The sequence below is a fragment of the Mytilus californianus genome, unplaced genomic scaffold, assembly GCF_021869535.1.
Source record: "Mytilus californianus isolate M0D057914Y unplaced genomic scaffold, xbMytCali1.0.p SCAF_4, whole genome shotgun sequence".
Classification (NCBI taxonomy): domain Eukaryota; kingdom Metazoa; phylum Mollusca; class Bivalvia; order Mytilida; family Mytilidae; genus Mytilus; species Mytilus californianus.
In genome coordinates, this window is record NW_026262690.1 from 69,752,525 (window position 1) to 69,769,721 (window position 17,197).

General features: G+C 33.3%; 1 protein-coding gene across 1 annotated transcript; it reads left to right on the top strand.

Annotated features, from left to right (window-relative positions):
* The first annotated feature begins 3,428 nt into the window (after window positions 1-3,428).
* LOC127698650 (solute carrier family 40 member 1-like) lies at window positions 3,429-16,968 on the top strand. The gene is made up of 8 exons (XM_052202225.1): window positions 3,429-3,535; window positions 5,607-5,671; window positions 7,904-8,063; window positions 9,826-10,071; window positions 10,537-10,755; window positions 11,024-11,353; window positions 12,963-13,403; window positions 13,922-16,968. The coding sequence occupies exons 1-8, from the start codon at window positions 3,523-3,525 to the stop codon at window positions 14,284-14,286; spliced, it is 1,839 nt and encodes a 612-aa protein (XP_052058185.1). The 5' UTR covers window positions 3,429-3,522; the 3' UTR covers window positions 14,287-16,968.
* Window positions 16,969-17,197: the final 229 nt, after the last annotated feature.

Genomic DNA, 17,197 nt, shown 5'->3' on the forward strand with positions numbered 1-17,197 from the left:
TTCCACCTGTTCAGAAATACGCTAAAGTTTCGTTTAAACCCTAAAATTAACATTTATATCTACGACGCTGTGAATTTTATCCCCCCTACCATTTGTTTGTATTGTTACGATATGATGGAACTAATTTTTTTGTAGTATTTTCACACAGTCTAGGATTACATTTTTTACACATCCAAAACTTTGTCAAAACTTCGTAAAATGTAGATACATTCTGTGATTAATGATTGATTGATTGTTCAATTTGTTGTTTGCTTTTTACGTTCAATGGGTGTGGTTAAAGACTACAGGTTAACTGTAAAACCTTCACATCACGTTTTGGTCATTAATTTAGAAATCAAAAGAAGTGTTTCTGAAACTATTTCTAGAATTGGAAACAAACTTCAAGTACTCGCAAAGCGGTTTGTGTTCGAACCGACCCACATGCAGCGACTAAAAATGCATATACACGTATAAGCGGTAGTGCTACACGGAAGTTTTTACAAAAGTGGAATTCTAAATTCTAAATTCAAGGCCGTGCGCTCCAAAGGGGGTCGTTATAGACAAACATATCAGTACCTTTCAGCTTAAGGCCTCCTCTGAACATTGAGAGACATCTACTATGTATTGGCTTTACACATAACCTACACATAAACCCGTCAAAAATCGTTTCATATCGGCTTTTAGTAAGTTTTCTACAACTAATCTTTCTGTGATTTTAACTCATTCCCTTACTACAATTAAAGAACTTAATACTATTAATTTTTGTAATAAAGCTTTTTGAAAATAACTGAATTAATTTAGTTTTGGAGTGTTAACAGATCTTGGGAGGTTCAAGATAAATTATGTGCTTTTGATGGCCCTTTTAATTCGGTTGAGGTTAGGATATTTTTACTCTCTACACTACACTAACACACAATCTTACCAAACATAAGTTTTTGTCTTATTTAGGTTAAATTGTCCAATAAAAAAATCTGATTGCAAGTTTATTTGCTTCAACTTATATAAAGCCTTCTTCTTTTATGAGAGAGGTAAATATGCTTGATATAGATTAGACCGTTGTTTTTCCCGTTTGAATGGTTTTACACTAGTAATTTTTTGGGGCCCTTTATAGCTTACTGTTCGGTGTGAGCCAAGGCTCCGTGTTGAAGACCGTACTGTGACCTATAATGGTTTACTTTTATAAATTTTGACTTGGATGCAGAGTTGTCTCATTGGCACTCATACCACATCTTCTTATATCTATTGATATATACTTACTGGAACTGTGCTAGGATGATTAAAGTTTAAATTGTGTTATATTTCCTATTTTGGTAATTGGAAATTCAAAATTTACAAAAGAGGAAATATAACAATTGTTCTACTTTACAACATGTATGTACGTTTTCGTACGTTGATCGATAGACTGCAGGTATTCTTATGGAAACCATTTGCACCCCTTTAGAAGCAGACTTGTTCCTGTATCGTTATGAATCACAGCTAATTATATGGCCGGACTCAGTAAAGGTCCGTCTAAATTCCACTTAGGCTAATTGCTAAATTTAGCACCACCTATCGTAAGTGGGCGTTACCTTTATATTTTTATATTTATAATCTGCAATAATTTCTATAATTACACTGCTTCCTTTAAATAAATCTGACATAAAAAAACAACAATAATTGTCCTTTTCTAGATTTGCATATTCAAGTTACACCCGGGAAAGTTTAAACCAAAAAAATAACGACGAAAAATACAATATTTTCATTCTTCATCGTAATTTTCTATTTTGGACGGTGATGTTCTTTGGCCTTTGTTCGGTGTATATGTAACCCAACTCGTCTCCATGCCCATGTCGTTTGATATTTAGATATAAAAAGGCGATTTTTTTTTATGTTTGCCTAACGTTCAGTGTCAAATATTTCATCCATATTCAGTACTAAAACAAATCAACAATACATCGACCAGTAGGTAGGTCCTGCTAAAATGGAGGACTGCGATGAACGCGCGTAAATTCGGTCTGACACTAAAAAAGGATATGCTGGATAGTGGAAGAACGTATAGGCACTCCTCAAATGATCTGTCGCAAAGGTTCTTTAACGTGCACACTCCCTACACGAGACATCTACCTATTGTCAAGTTCTGACCAGAAGTATCTGCGTATGTATAAGTACATGCCACATAGCCCAGCAGACGACATCCCTCGGCAATGGTTTACTGCCGGACGGTAAAATTCAACGTTACCATATTTCACCCTTGGCGTCATTTTTATACTGCATGGATACAAATATTTTAACTCGTCATTTATCATGAAAGATTTTGCAAAAAATGTGTGCTATCAATTTTGCAAATAAGGGTCTATTGTAATGATATTATTTGTCGTTGTGTGGAAGCTTGGCACTTGTATTTATAGTCACCATACACACCATCTGTTTACTTAAGAAGTGGAGGCGATACACAAGGAGCAATAAGTCGAAGAAAACCACACCACGACACAAAAATAAGACACGGAACAGACACACAATTATCCAACACAAAAGACATACAACCATGACAAAAATATTAATTCAAAAACACGAACCACACAAAAAAACGGAGCTCAATCAGATGCATCGGCTGGGTAAGCTGTTCCGGCTCCACAAGTCGAACCCATCGTTTTGTTCAAGATAATAATTAAACTAAAACTGTAACCAACTGTATATGTGATATCCTTTATTCAAAGTTCAAACGAATCTACGCTCAACATTGACACCAACATTTATTCAGTGAGATAACAGTATATACATAGGGAAACATGATGGATAGTGTTGGCTTTTTTTCCATTCAAATAAAAGAATAAGTCGGTACATGAGAAAAGGAGCACAGTTGTTCCAATAGGAATGCTAACTTAATTTCTGTTGAATAACATGTTCATTAAACTTAACAAATGTGTTGTCAATAAATACTCAGAGGCGGACTTAGGAGGGACGGTTGCCCGCCCCCTTATGGTGCTTCATTGAAGGTTATTTCAGATTTTTTTACCAGTTCCACTTTAAACTTTGCCCGCGGTCCCCCTTTTTCAAAAACCAGGATCTGCATCTGATACTAGCATCTTACTGTTACCAGTTTTACAGAACTTCTTGTTTGATATGTATTTGAAATAATATATTTGTTTCTTGCTAAACAATATATCTGTTTGAATAGTCAGGCTTTAGAGTAGAGGGAGAAATACTATGATATGTGTAAACGCTGGATAAGTCGAATGTTTAGAACAATCCTATACTACGAAATACTACTTGCTCCTTCCTTAATTATTTGTGGGCAGAAATTTAACGAGGCAGTTGCCTCATTGCTTAAATTGAAGCTTCGCCATTGCATACTAAGTTACATGTATTTAAACTTCACAAATCCCGGAGTATCATCGATTAGAAATACACACACTTGACTTTAATATTATATTTCTCTTTAAGCGCAAACACGACTCTGATTTATTTTGTAAACAAACCTGCCGATTAGTAAAAAATTATACTTTACTCATATTCACCTACAAAAACCAACTGATACCCGACCAAATCCAGCTTGTCGACACAATGCCATTGCATGGTAAGTTGATTTTTCCTTTCTTTTTAGTAACTGTGAGTTTTTATGACTTAAATTTTAATAATAATATAATAAATGCATGTGTTTCATCGTCACAGGGACAAGACTATCACATATTTTATACTTTAATATTATGCTCCTGAAAAAAATACGGGAGCACGAAGTTGTCTGTCTGTCCATCAGTTCGTCTGAAACAAATGATATCTGGATGGTAACTCCTGTTCTCCTTGCTTGATCACTGGGGTTCGGGAATCTTGTTTTCGAACGTAATGTGCTCTGTACCCAACGAAAATACTACATTGTGTATAGAACATATTACTTCTCAAATAAGATTCCTGACCCCTGTGGCTTGATTGGAATTGAACTTATACAGATGGAAGAATGTAAAAGGTAAACAGCCTTGATTAAAGGGGTCAATAGGATAAGATTAGTGGTACATGTAACTGTTACAAAATAAATTTCATTTTGCAAAAAAATGATTGCCAGATGGTAACTATTGCTTCCCTTACTAGGTTGGCATGAAATGCATACAGATGGAAGACTAAAGTAGCCTTTTGATATTGGGGTCAATAGGTCAAAGTTCATGATCACTGCTACTAAAAATAGATATTTCTTAGACAAAAAATGGTGTGCGGATGGAAAGTTAAGTTTCACTTTCCTACTTGGAATGAAACTTCAAAAGAGCGAAGATACAGGAAAGTGGAAGACCTCTATCGATTTTGAAGTCAATAGGTCAAAATTCAAAGTAACTGTTAGTCTATTAATAAATAGATTAAAGTTCAAGGTCATTGACTAAAAATAGATTTTTGTAAAACTGGTTTTCAGATGGTCACTTGAGTTGTTTCCCTAATCTGTTTGGATTGAAAATTACAGAGATGGAAAATAAAGGGAAGGGAAGACACCTATCAAATTTGGAGTCAAAAGGTCAAGGTTACTTCTTGAAAAACAGTTGGTATCTTAAAAAGGATCATAAAGTCTTTAAAATGTTACCTTTTTTATTTATTTTTTATGAAAACATTGTTTCACCACACATGAAGGGGAATGAAAGGGCATGGGGAAGCCCCGACCAATTTCTTTAAAATGGATGCTTCGAAAACCGTTTTCTGTATATTGACGATTTGACACTCTGGAGATAATTAATATGTTTAGTTTCTGACTTTTGGTATACCCTGGAGCATGTAGTCCTGGCTATGTCACGTTTTTGGAAAATGTTATATGAAAACAAAATTATGTGTTCTTCCATCCATGCTAGTTCTTTGATTTGACCCCTTGAAATACAAGACAGATCATATGTATAGTGCATTTAGATTAATTTTCTCTCAATAAATGTGCGGTTCGGGGAGAATCTGTTGGTAGTTCCAACTTTCCAAATGTATTCAATATGCATTGATATAAATATGTCACAATCTTGTTAGCCAGGCTGTCCATATTTTACCTTGTTAGTGTAGTAGAAAGTCATTCTCTAAGGAGATAGGACAACTACGTCTATCCCCTGTGGACCTGTAAACAGCTGGAGTTGTAAATCATTTCATGCATATACATTGTAAATTTTACAGGTAAATCATCAACATACAAGAGAACAAACAATGAGAGTTTTAATATCAATGTGTAATATCAAGTAATGTATCGTAATTATTTTCAGATATCCAAAAATATGTATTTTAATAAATAGTATGATGATAGCTTTACTGTTGCACAATTTTATAAAGGAATGTGTATATTAACAATAATGTGTATGTTTAATTGTTCGGGCCTTAATTGATGGCCACATATTTGTTTGTTATTGTAAATATGTTACTCATTCTTTTAGCACATCTGCTGTGCCTGATCGTATACCAGAACAAATCTTTATAACACCTTTTTTCCAGATATTAAATATAATTTGCTTAAGTATTAGTTTCTGAACGATTTTTCGATATTCATATGCAGTTTAATGGCTTTAGTTGCATGCAAAATTTCATAAAAATCCTTGAAATCGTTAATATATCTTAATCATAGCCTCAGGTTCCCGAAAAAGCGTAACATTTGTGATATAATATACAATGTATATATGGGATAAACCTCCTTTTTTCAGATAAATGGAAATTGCCACTAAAGACAAAGTTATATGTATATGTCAGCCACTTTCTTTCTGCATGGGTAAGAGACAGTTACAATAAGAATAAAAGAAGACCTCAATTTTTACAGAAACTCAATAAAGGAAATCTAAAGAAATCTAGAGGCCAAACATATTAGAAATATTTACTGACGGACTTACAAGCAGCATACGTATATATTATCGTGTTTTGTACACATTAATATCGTTAAAGATCAGCCGCGAGCCACAGTGTTAATCTTTTGGTCGCCTGAGTGTCAGAGCGTATAGCCCCTGGTTTTCATATAATTATAGGTTGTTTGAAATTTTGGGAGAATGACTGTCGATATGAGTGTTTATCTCTTTATATTAGGATTTGAGCGTTCCTGATGAAGGTGAATCCAGAAAAGCGCTTCGGACATATGAAATTTATAAAGTGTTGTTTTCCTATTTTAACCTTGTTTTTCATCTGAATAAATTTGTCTGCTAATTCTCTGGTCTTTCGGCGTGTTTTTGTGTTTTCTTTTATTTTAATAGTGCGTATATTTCAAGTTGAAACCAAATGTGTTAATTAAGTACGGTAGTCATAGTTTTCGACTTTTATCAGTTCTATGCGTTTGTTGTATGAAGTGATATCACAGGTGCAAAATCAAATGTATATGATCCACAAGGGTCCTTAATATTTTTGCCGAAAGTTTTCCTCGAGCCTTTCATCGGTGTTCAAATCAGTCTTATATTTGCGACTTTGCTTTAGCATGTAATTGTGCTTTCAACTTGGTTGGCTTGCTTCTTGTTTTGTATAAGTCAATTTCCGTTCGTGTCCGATAGCTTCATAGGTGTATACTCTTTTCCGGCATGACGTCTTGATGATGATATTGATCTGTATGTAGCTGTTTTGCAAGGGACATGTATGGAACGCCATAGCTGTCTTATGTGTCTTTTTTATTGCTTTTCTATTATACGAAGATGCTTTTCTATTATACGATGGTGGTTTTCTATTATACGAAGGTGGTTTTCCATTATACGAAGGTGGTTTTCTATTATACGAAGGTGGTTTTCTATTATACGAAGGTGCTTTTCTATTATACGATGGTGGTTTTCTATTATACGATGGTGGTTTTCTATTATACGAAGGTGCTTTTCTATTATACGAAGGTGCTTTTCTATTATACGAAGGTGCTTTTCTATTATACGATGGTGGTTTTCTATTATACGAAGGTGCTTTTCTATTATACGATGGTGGTTTTCTATTATACGAAGGTGGTTTTCATGTATTGGTGTTCATTTTATTGGTATTTACTTACTATTGTATGTACGAGATAGTGTATTGGTAGTAAGATCCTTGCTGAACTAAGTTATCAGTATGAACAAATAAGTACTTAGATCTGTTTGATTGCAATTGAGCAAACTATATTCACCATGTCAATTTCCAGCTTCTTAAGATGAAATTTAGATATCCGGTTTAGATTCTTTATTAAAGATACTAATATTACACTAGTGTTCTCCATCACAAATAATATGATAATTTACAAAACAACATTATAAAGTTTTACATGCAGTATATAATAATACAATTGTACACATAATTTTAAGAATTGTTTCTTATAATAAATTTGTATAAATAATTACATTCAATATATAATATTTTGTGGATTTAAAAGTTTAGAAACTGAAAAATAATTATTAATATCGTATGGTAAAATTCATGCATGTGGTGCATTTTCTGCTTTGGATAATAATATGTTAAAATCTATATACTCAAAAAAGGTAAGAAGGTATTACAGGTGGGGGTTCGATAGCTAATGACGGCTACGCCGATAAGTCGACTGAAGGCCTATAGTAACATGTTTGTCCGTCCGTGTGTCCGTCACAAAAACGTTTCCGCTTACCAATAAATTTGGGTAATGAATCTTTGTATGATTATTCACTTCGACTAAAAGATTTGTATCGTAAAAGGAAAAAAAAACACATATTTTAAGTGATTGTCAAAAAGTTAGTTTAATAAGTCACCACTGTGCATAGGCACATTTAAAAAAAAAACACTTTTGAATCCCTTGCAGTATCAGTTATATTTCTGCCGTCAATTGGTATAAAATATTATAAAAAATGAAAAAGAAAAACATTTATTTATTCTGAAAGTGCAACACAATTTACATATTTACTGTTACGGGGGCCTATGTAGTGGTTCCCATCAGCATCCTCTAGTTGTTTATGTGTAGACGGAAAACCCCGCATTTTTTTGGTTAACCGAAGTAATAGTTAAAAATCACTGTTGATATTTTTTTTTATATATTCAGGGCGACCGAATGTGGTCGTTTGGTGTTGGATTATTTCTAATACGACTTAATCCAGGATCACTAAGACTTGTAGCAATTTATGGGTTTTCCAAAGGAGCATCTGTGCTTCTGTTTGCGGCAATAATTGGAGACTGGATTGATAATACGCCAAGACTTAGGGGTACGTAGATGGTGCATTTTTTCATTTCTTTATTCGTCAGACACATGTCGACTAAATAAAACAATAGAAGTAGCTTAAATTTCTAATTCTATCGTTGATTAATTAATTGATTGTTGTTGTTTGTTTACCGTCAAGTGACATGCATATTTATGACGAGAACAAATTAACACTCAATCTTAATCCAAAAATGGGTTGATCTCTATGAAGTCGGGAAAGGCAAACTGTCTCTTAAAAAAGAAAATATGTTCGTCAGGGAAACACATTTTCCCTTTGCAACATGTCACGTACGAACTTCTCAAGTAACTGTTACAGACTTTCTTTAAAGGGCCGAGAACTTGGCACAATGCCTACACAAATATTTGTATTGTGGATGAAAAAAGTTTGTGTTTATCACTTTATCAATATTAAGAGCTACATACCACAATAAGGAAATGGTAGAATAGAAATATTAATGTAAGATAGACAATTCAATTTCATTTTCAATTTACTGAAATAATGTCTATGAAATATTCCTAACACTATTAATAAACGAATTAATCAGAACTAAGTTGTTGTTTATTTTGATAAAAATTTTGAACCTTCTATTTATAAGCTAGACAAATTTTCTAAACATATATTAAAGTTACAAGATATATATCTTGAACTTCCTGCAAATTAAAAAAAATATTTAGAAACGACACCTCTTGTTAATGAAACGGTAAGTTAGCTATTGACACGTGTGACAGTCTGATTAAAACCACCCCCCCCCCCCCCCTATCCACTGGCGTTTGTATTAATCTTTTGTCTTCTTATCTGCGTAAGTAAAAGACGGAACCATTTCAATGTGTTTTGTTATTTATATCTCCGCCATAGCGGAGGGGGCATTAAGTGTTACCCTTGTCCGTACGTCCCGTCCTTTGCGTACGTCCCCAAAATTGGTGTCCGTTTTCTAACTTTAGTTAGCCTCAACCAAATGTTATAAAACTTACACACAATGCTTATTACCACAAAACACAGATCAAATTCGAAATTGGGTGGCGTCACTTTTACCGTTCATGAGTTATGCCGCTTTATAAACCCTGCTTTACTAAACCAACACGCTGAACCGGAGTTGCAACGTACTATAGATCACAAAGTACTAGTAACAGTCCGCAGAGAGTCGTGTAACTATACCCGAATACATTATTTTAAATCCGAGCCGACAAGTTTTTGCTCTTATTGCTAAATGCCGCGTGCTTAACAAATACCAATGTTCAGGCCCGGACAGAAACCACGACTTCTCGCAATCGAGGTAAGCACGCTACCACGAGACATGCACCGATGTGATTTCCTTCAATTAAAAAATTACAATAATAAACAATATGTTAACAATAATGTAGATTACATTTCAATGATGTGGATATTTGTACCAGTTTCCGATATTGATCCTTCAAACATATCATAAACTGAAGAAAAAACTGAACAGACTATTTACGAAGCCTTAACCAATCTCCAATCTTGGCATTCTTTGTACAGAGTTTTTTATCCTTTCTTTTTCAACAGTCTTCTGTCATTGATATAATTGAAAAATGTTAGACTAGTAGAAAAACTGAGCGACAGAGAGAAAATCGGCGATCCATACCCAGAATGAGAGAAATTGTTCATTAGCAATGGAAATCAAAAGACAATAATTATGAAATGTAACCTATGAATTACTAACATATTACTTTGTCATGTGCAGTAGGCAATACTTTAAAGAAAATGCCATCATTTTCATCAAAAGTATTATCTTTTCTGATTTCAGCTGCAAGACTATCACTAGTTCTACAGAATATTTTAGTAGCATTATGTGCAGGTATTGTTTTTGTTGTGGTGTGGTATCATGAAACTTTACGAACATTATGGCCCGACGAAGGTGCATTGACACTTTTTCATGCCCTTATTATAGTGGTAGCTATTCTTGGCGATCTTGCCAGCATTGCGCGGTCAATATCGGTGGAGAGGGATTGGATCGTGGAAATATGCGGGAGAGATAAAGATCTATTAGCTAGTAAGTGGTTGTTTAAATACTTTAAGAGTGAATTAATATTTTTCATTGCATCTTAGATGAATTAGAATTGCATGATTGTGCCTGTAGTTAAATACGAGTTGCTTTTGACAGAGACAGCCTTTCTTGTGTTTGTATTTTTAACTTGCATGATTGTGCCTTTAGTTAGATAAGAGTTGCTTTTGACAGAGACTGCCTGTCTTGTGTTTGTATTTTTAACTATTCAAAATATTGTTATTACTGTTTATTCGTTTTCATTGTTATTATTTTTCTTTTCTCCATGAACTTTTCATATAATTTCCGTGTATTTTTTTATTTAACATATTGTAGTCGAAACTACTACATCTAATTCGGAAAAAAAAGAACTCTGGGTAAAAACGCACAGTCCATGGAATGATGATTTTTATCAAGGTATTGCATGTCTCGCCTTAAGCTGACCATTGTATCATTGTTTCTTTATGTTTGCAGCAATGACCTCTAGGATGAGAGCAATTGATTTAACCACAGCCATTTTATCACCTGTAGCCACTGGACAAATAGTTTATTTCATTGCTTTACAATATGCGGCAGTTTTTATAGCAGGATGGAATCTGGTTTCTGTCTTCATTGAGTACTTCCTAATATGGAAAGTGTACATGGAAGTGCCTGCACTTAAGAGTAAAATGTTCAAAACGAGAAAAGACAAAGGTATTGTAAAAAAGGTGGTTTTGTTGTTATAATACTTATTGAATTATCTTCCTCTAATATTTATCAGTGGGAATCAAGTTTGACAAATAAAAGACGATTTCTGTTTTATTTTTTAAAATTTATTTCTGAATTGCATAATGTAAATATGGAAAATCAGTTATAAAGATCAGACCACATTACAAATGAAAATGATGTTGAAGTTGCAATTACAGCAAGCTGATGTTCAAATGGTTACAACCATAATAAAAACATTTTACATTATTTGTAGTAGTCGCCGATGAAGCAGAATTGCTGTCTACGGATGAAGGCATTCAACTCGATGACAAATCTCAGCAAGAACAAATATCACAAGCATCAAATATAGCACAGGAAAAGACAGAGAAATGTATCAGACCATCAAGAGATGAAGACGACACAACAAAGGAAGATAACTCTGTAGAGAAAGACGCATGTAATCCATGTCTATATAAGATGTTTAAAAGCTTTATTTTGCTAGTTAGAGGATGGAAAACATACATGAAGTATGATGTTGCATTCGCTGGTTTGGGATTAGCATCTTTATATATGACAGTGATAGGTTTTGATAGTATTACTGTTGGTGAGTTTTCATGTATAATTAACTTGGTTTAAGATATGTACAATATTTTACTATAGGAAAGAATATAAAAAAAATAATTAAAACAAATAAAGGTGCTGATAGCTGTGCATATCTTTATTTTACATTAATAGTACATATATGGAAAAAGATGTGATTAGAAACTGTATGCACATGTCCATGTCATTGATTATTTTTATGGTTCCTTTGGGGTGAGGGTTGTTCTTTTGGATAAAATGGGTCATTTCAGTTTAAGGTATGGAACTACTTATTCAGGCCCTGTCAGAAAAAAAACATGCAAGAAAGAAATAAATAGTTTTATTTAAGCAAAATAGTTCCTACGCATAGCTGTAACTTTGTCACTAAGTAAAATATTTGGGTAATTTTGGTATCAAATGAAAGCTTAAAAAACTTGGGATCACTGTAGAAGTTTATTTTTAATTGACCAAAAAAATATATGAAATTATAAAAGGAGGGCAAATTTGACCTGTTGTTCAGATCAGAAATACCGGTTTTTGTACTACCAAACTTCCGGGAACCAGTGCGCTCTAATATGCAATTTAAGGTATGTTGAATTTTTCAGCACAATACAGGGTAAGGTATACTTTTGACATGAAATGACAGCCACTTTATTGGAACTTAAGACAAAGTAGCCATTAATCCTTGAAATTGCAGAATTAAACATTGGGCTTAATACTGTTGCTTTAATTTGTTTCTGCTACCTGTTCTACTGACAATACAACAACTCATCAGAATTACCAGGCTTATAATTTGGTACAAGACATGCATTTTGTCTACGTAAGACTCGCTACTAAACCATCTTTTTTCCAGCAATGAGCCGTAAACGGTCTCAACAATAGTAAACCGTCATTGGTGGCCAACTGTTACAAAACTCGTTACAAAATTGCTTCATTCTATGATAGTTCATCAGGCAGTGTCGCCTGTTTCGTGACGTCCAAATATCAAAAGAATATGGCAAGATAAATATATGTCACAGTTAATTAATTACACAATATTATACAATTATTGACTTGTGATGATGTTGATACAATGATTTATTAACCCTAGGGATATGATTTTCACCGAGGCCAACGGCCGAGGGTGAATATCATATCTCTTGTGTTGATAAATCATTGTATCAACTGATATCAAAAGTCAACAATTGTTTTATTATATGAGTTTATCCTCCAATTTTCTAGTATTTGCTCAAGATATTTTAAACTGCTCCTTGTTGTTATACTATTAAAATATATCATCTGCTTTTGCAGTTTTTAACTTTTATAAGTTGAAATATTCAATAAAGTTTACTAAAAGAAAATACACCGAAAACACTCAGAAGAGAAAAAAATTACACCGAAAACAAGACAGAAGAAGAAAAAGAAAAAACAAGAATTTGTATGACGTCATAAACCTACGTCATTGACGTTGCCTTTGAACATCTATATTTAGGTACACGTTAGCTGTTCCAGATCTTACATTAACCTTTCGTCACATTTCTTGTGGTGAGTATAATGTTTTAATCAAAGAAGACTCCGTATGCTTTAGCCAAAGAGAAAAGAGATTTTTTTGTCTTATAATATCATAATTAAAGTTTGTTGTTTTTTAATGTCAGGATATGCGTATGCTCAAGGAATATCTGAATCTCTTCTTGGTGTAATGATGGCTGCAGGGTCTATATTTGGCATCGCGGGCACATTTGCCTATCCAAGGATCCAGAAGAGAATAGGTTTGGAACGGACAGGACTGTTTGGGCTTGGATTTGAAATATTTAGCCTTTGTTTCTGCGTAGCATCCGTATTTGCTCCAGGTAGCCCATTTGATCTCTTGTACAGAACGAGAGAAAATGACCGTTCAAACAGTATTGTTTCTTCAGTACTTGGAATCGATAACAATACTATCAATAGTAATTTGACAGTTACTGTAACTTTGCCAACTAGTATTGTTAGTAATTTGACAGTTAATGAAACTATGCCCACTAGTCAGGAATCAAGTGATCCAACATCATATATATCCATTGGGTTATTTCTTGGAGGGCTGATTACTGCTAGATTTGGTAAGTAAATATATATTCTTTGAGACAATTAATCTTTAGCTTGGTAATAAAATAACTGAATATTGTGTAGATACTGGAAACTTAAGTAATATAAATAAATATGTTAATTTAGGCCATATTTCTTATTTTTCAAAATTTTCAATTCTGAAACTGTCGTATGTAATGGATTATTTAATGTTTAAAGTTCCATGTTACATCTTGTCTCGTATACTTTACCAGTTAACAACACTCTTATTATATAGATAATCTTGTAAATGTGTAATCAGGAATGCTTCTGCGATGCACATTTCTTATAATCATATGATCCAAATTTAAATTGCATATAATTTTGCACTAGCAAGCATAATTTTCATATACCAAACACGTGGAACTTTATATTGGCATTCAAGATCACTATGCTTATTTTGTTTATGATTTACATATTATCATTATGATTGTTATATGTATTTAGAATTTTGTAACTACTTGGTATTTGCGATTTGATAGAAAATACATACATTTGTTATATATAATTCCAGGACTATGGATTGCTGATTTAACCATCACACAGATGTTCTTACAAGCAGTTGTTGAGACTGAGCGAGGAATTATAAGTGGTATCCAGCGTTCTTTGAATCAACTTATGGACATGCTTAAATTCTTAATGGTCATCCTTGCACCGTACCCACAAGAATTTGGACTCTTAGTCCTGATATCGTTTGTCTTCGTTTGTATGGGCTGGATATTTTATGCAAGATATTCGTATTCAGTCCGGGGACATTTATTTCATTTTGACAAATTATGTCCGGATAAACAAAACAATAACATTCTCCCTGAAACAGGGAATGGTAATAAAGGTAATGAAGAAATAAACAACGAACCAATCGGGAAAAATACTGTATAGGTTACAACAAAACAGAAAGTGTTAAAATATGTTTTATTCTACTGTGTGATGAATGGGTGCCAATGTATGAACTGTAAAATAATTAGAATCTCCGTTGAGGTGGACATCCTGATTTATATAATTAGGATCTCTCTTTAGGTGCACTTCCTGATCTCTCATTTTTACCCTAGTCATTTTATTCATTCCCGGTGAAACCCTACGAAGACTTTCAGAAAGTCTGGCATTGTTTTTCCTTGAATTGTTTATTAGACTTAGGGAAACTTCAGTACCAGTTTTAAGGTAATCTATTTTGTTATTTCTTTCGATTGTTATCATCTGTTTTTGCAGTTTTTTCCTCAGTTGTATTGGGGAATACTTTTACATTTCTTTCACTAAATATTTAAATAGGGCACCCAAAGGTGCTTCTGATACATATTAGATTTAATATGGGTATACAAAAGCACATGTTATTATATTTATTAAACAGAAGAGGGAAGTATTCCACGAAGCGAAATTATGTTTTTCTCTATATTTTTAAGTTTCATTCATGAAGTTGAACAAAATAATATAAGCATAAATTATCATTTAGAATTTTTATTCTTTATTGGAATATGATCAACAACTTAATTCAAATGCAACAACGTGCTTGTGTTGAGCTGATAACTGACCAAATATCTGAGTCTAATAGCTTATCTATTTTCATAAATTTTTATTTAATATTTACCTCTGCATTTATTTTTTTAGAAAAAAAACTTTTATTTAATAATACAGTAACACATTCTGAGATGGTTGAATTATTGAAGAAAAAAAAACATCCATTATATGAACGGTGCTAATAATTGGTTATGCATCCTTATGTCTCTAGTTTTTATGCGTTGACCGTATGGAACAGTTTTGGAGGTAACCATTGTTTTTGAAAGTCATACTGACTTAAGACGACTGTATGTAGAATTTTCAGTGTTTTGTTATTTTCTCAATGAGTTGATAATCTGTAGAATTGTTTTTAAAGAGGTTAGGTATTTGTAGATTTTGTTGATGTTGTTTTTTTTCTTTTTTTTAAACTGCTGTTCAGATCATTATTTATATCTTTATACATATTTTAGTCATACCTTATACATATTTTTGAAATTCTCGCACGTATTTTCTATTTGCATACACGATTATTAGGCAATCAACATGCATTGCTGGAAAATATATACTTATTTGTTCTAGATGGTGGAAACGCAAGCCTTTGTGATATATTCCAGTTTCTTTCATATCGGATACAAACGTTTGATCATTTTCTGCAATTAACATAAATTTTGTTTATACTACAGCTTCATGTATGTCAAAAATATTCAATCAAAAATACAAACAAACGAATGTTAATAATTTGATTGAAATATTTTCTAATAGGGTGTTTACATTATTATTTGTATAGATCATACAATTGTTCGTACGCATCCATTTGACACATAATATATATATAGTAATAATGTGATATCAGTTACCAGTGGTGGATGCAGGGGGAGAAGAAGGCTTACGCCCCTCAACTTGGTGGCCAATTTTTTTTTTTTTAAATCATGTTTTTTAGTATAGATAAAGGCAACAGTAGTATAACGCTGTTCAAAAGTCATAAATCGATTGAGAGAAAAAAAATCCGGGTTACAAACTAAAACCGTCCAATTTTTTTTTCAGTATCTTCAGTATATATTAATTGTCAGGAATTACGCCCCATTTCAAAAATCCTGGATCTTTTGAGATGTCCTTTTGTGTCCTGTTTAATTAACATTCGTAATGATTATTTTGTTAAACATTCATATTATATAGTTTACTCTTGTCTTCATTTGACCCAAGGCGTTCACATGAATTTGGTCTTTTGACTACTGGCATTCAAACCATTGTTAAAGCGGGGTGTCCATTTGTCTGATGGGGATGTATAAATTAACAGCCATGTTCGGTCAGAATGGAAACTTTATTGCCAATGGGAACTTTATAGCTGATGTCTCGTGTAAAGAGATAGTGCCACGCTCCTTGCCCGTTAAAAAACCCTGGCAAAAACTCTTTGAGGAGTCCGACTGTGACCTGTTGCACGGCTTTATATAAATTCTTGCCTTACCTTATATATCCCCATTTCCAATATCTTTCAAAATGTTCTTCCTTTCATTCCGGTCGAACCCCTATTGCAGGAACTATCTTTTGTATTAATTGTCAATTTGTTTTCGAACATAACATGTATGGAATATTTGCCACTGAACATAAAACAATCAATCAATCAATTCTCTTCATTTTGCATTAGTTTTCTCGAACATACCATTGATTTAGTTTACTTTATTATTTCTGTTCTTGTAAGTAGACATGAAACTAACCTTCAGCGGTATTGACAGTTTATAATAATGAATGCCTTTCGTATAAGTTTCAGAAAAAAACATAACCTTATTACACCTTTTTCATTGAAAGAAGACACGGAAAATAGTAGTATTCACGGTAAAAACATTTTTCAAATGGCCCCTAAATTCGCCTATGGATATATGAACGTCACTCGTCTGAAGTAAACCCATACTCAGGTTCGGTCCTTTTCTTTGTTAAGTACAGAGGCGGATTTAGGGGGCCAGGTTGCCGGGGCCCCCTTTTGTGGGAAACATTTTGTTGATTATTTAGGGACCACTGAAGCATGACTGGAGCGGGGCCCCTCTTATGGCAGTCAGAGATTCCCCCCCCCCCCCCCCCTTATGAAAACTTCTGGATCCGCCACTGAAGTATGAATAGAAATGTAATATTTGCTACTAGACGTTTTGCTACCAGATGTATTGGTTGTTTTGTTCTTTAAAACATACATATGGTTATAATCATACTTGCATATTTTTAGCACACACGAATGTAGTCTATAAAAATTTGTGTTAGACGTTGAAGATCCAGATATCAACAATATAATGTTCCTTCTAGTAGCATT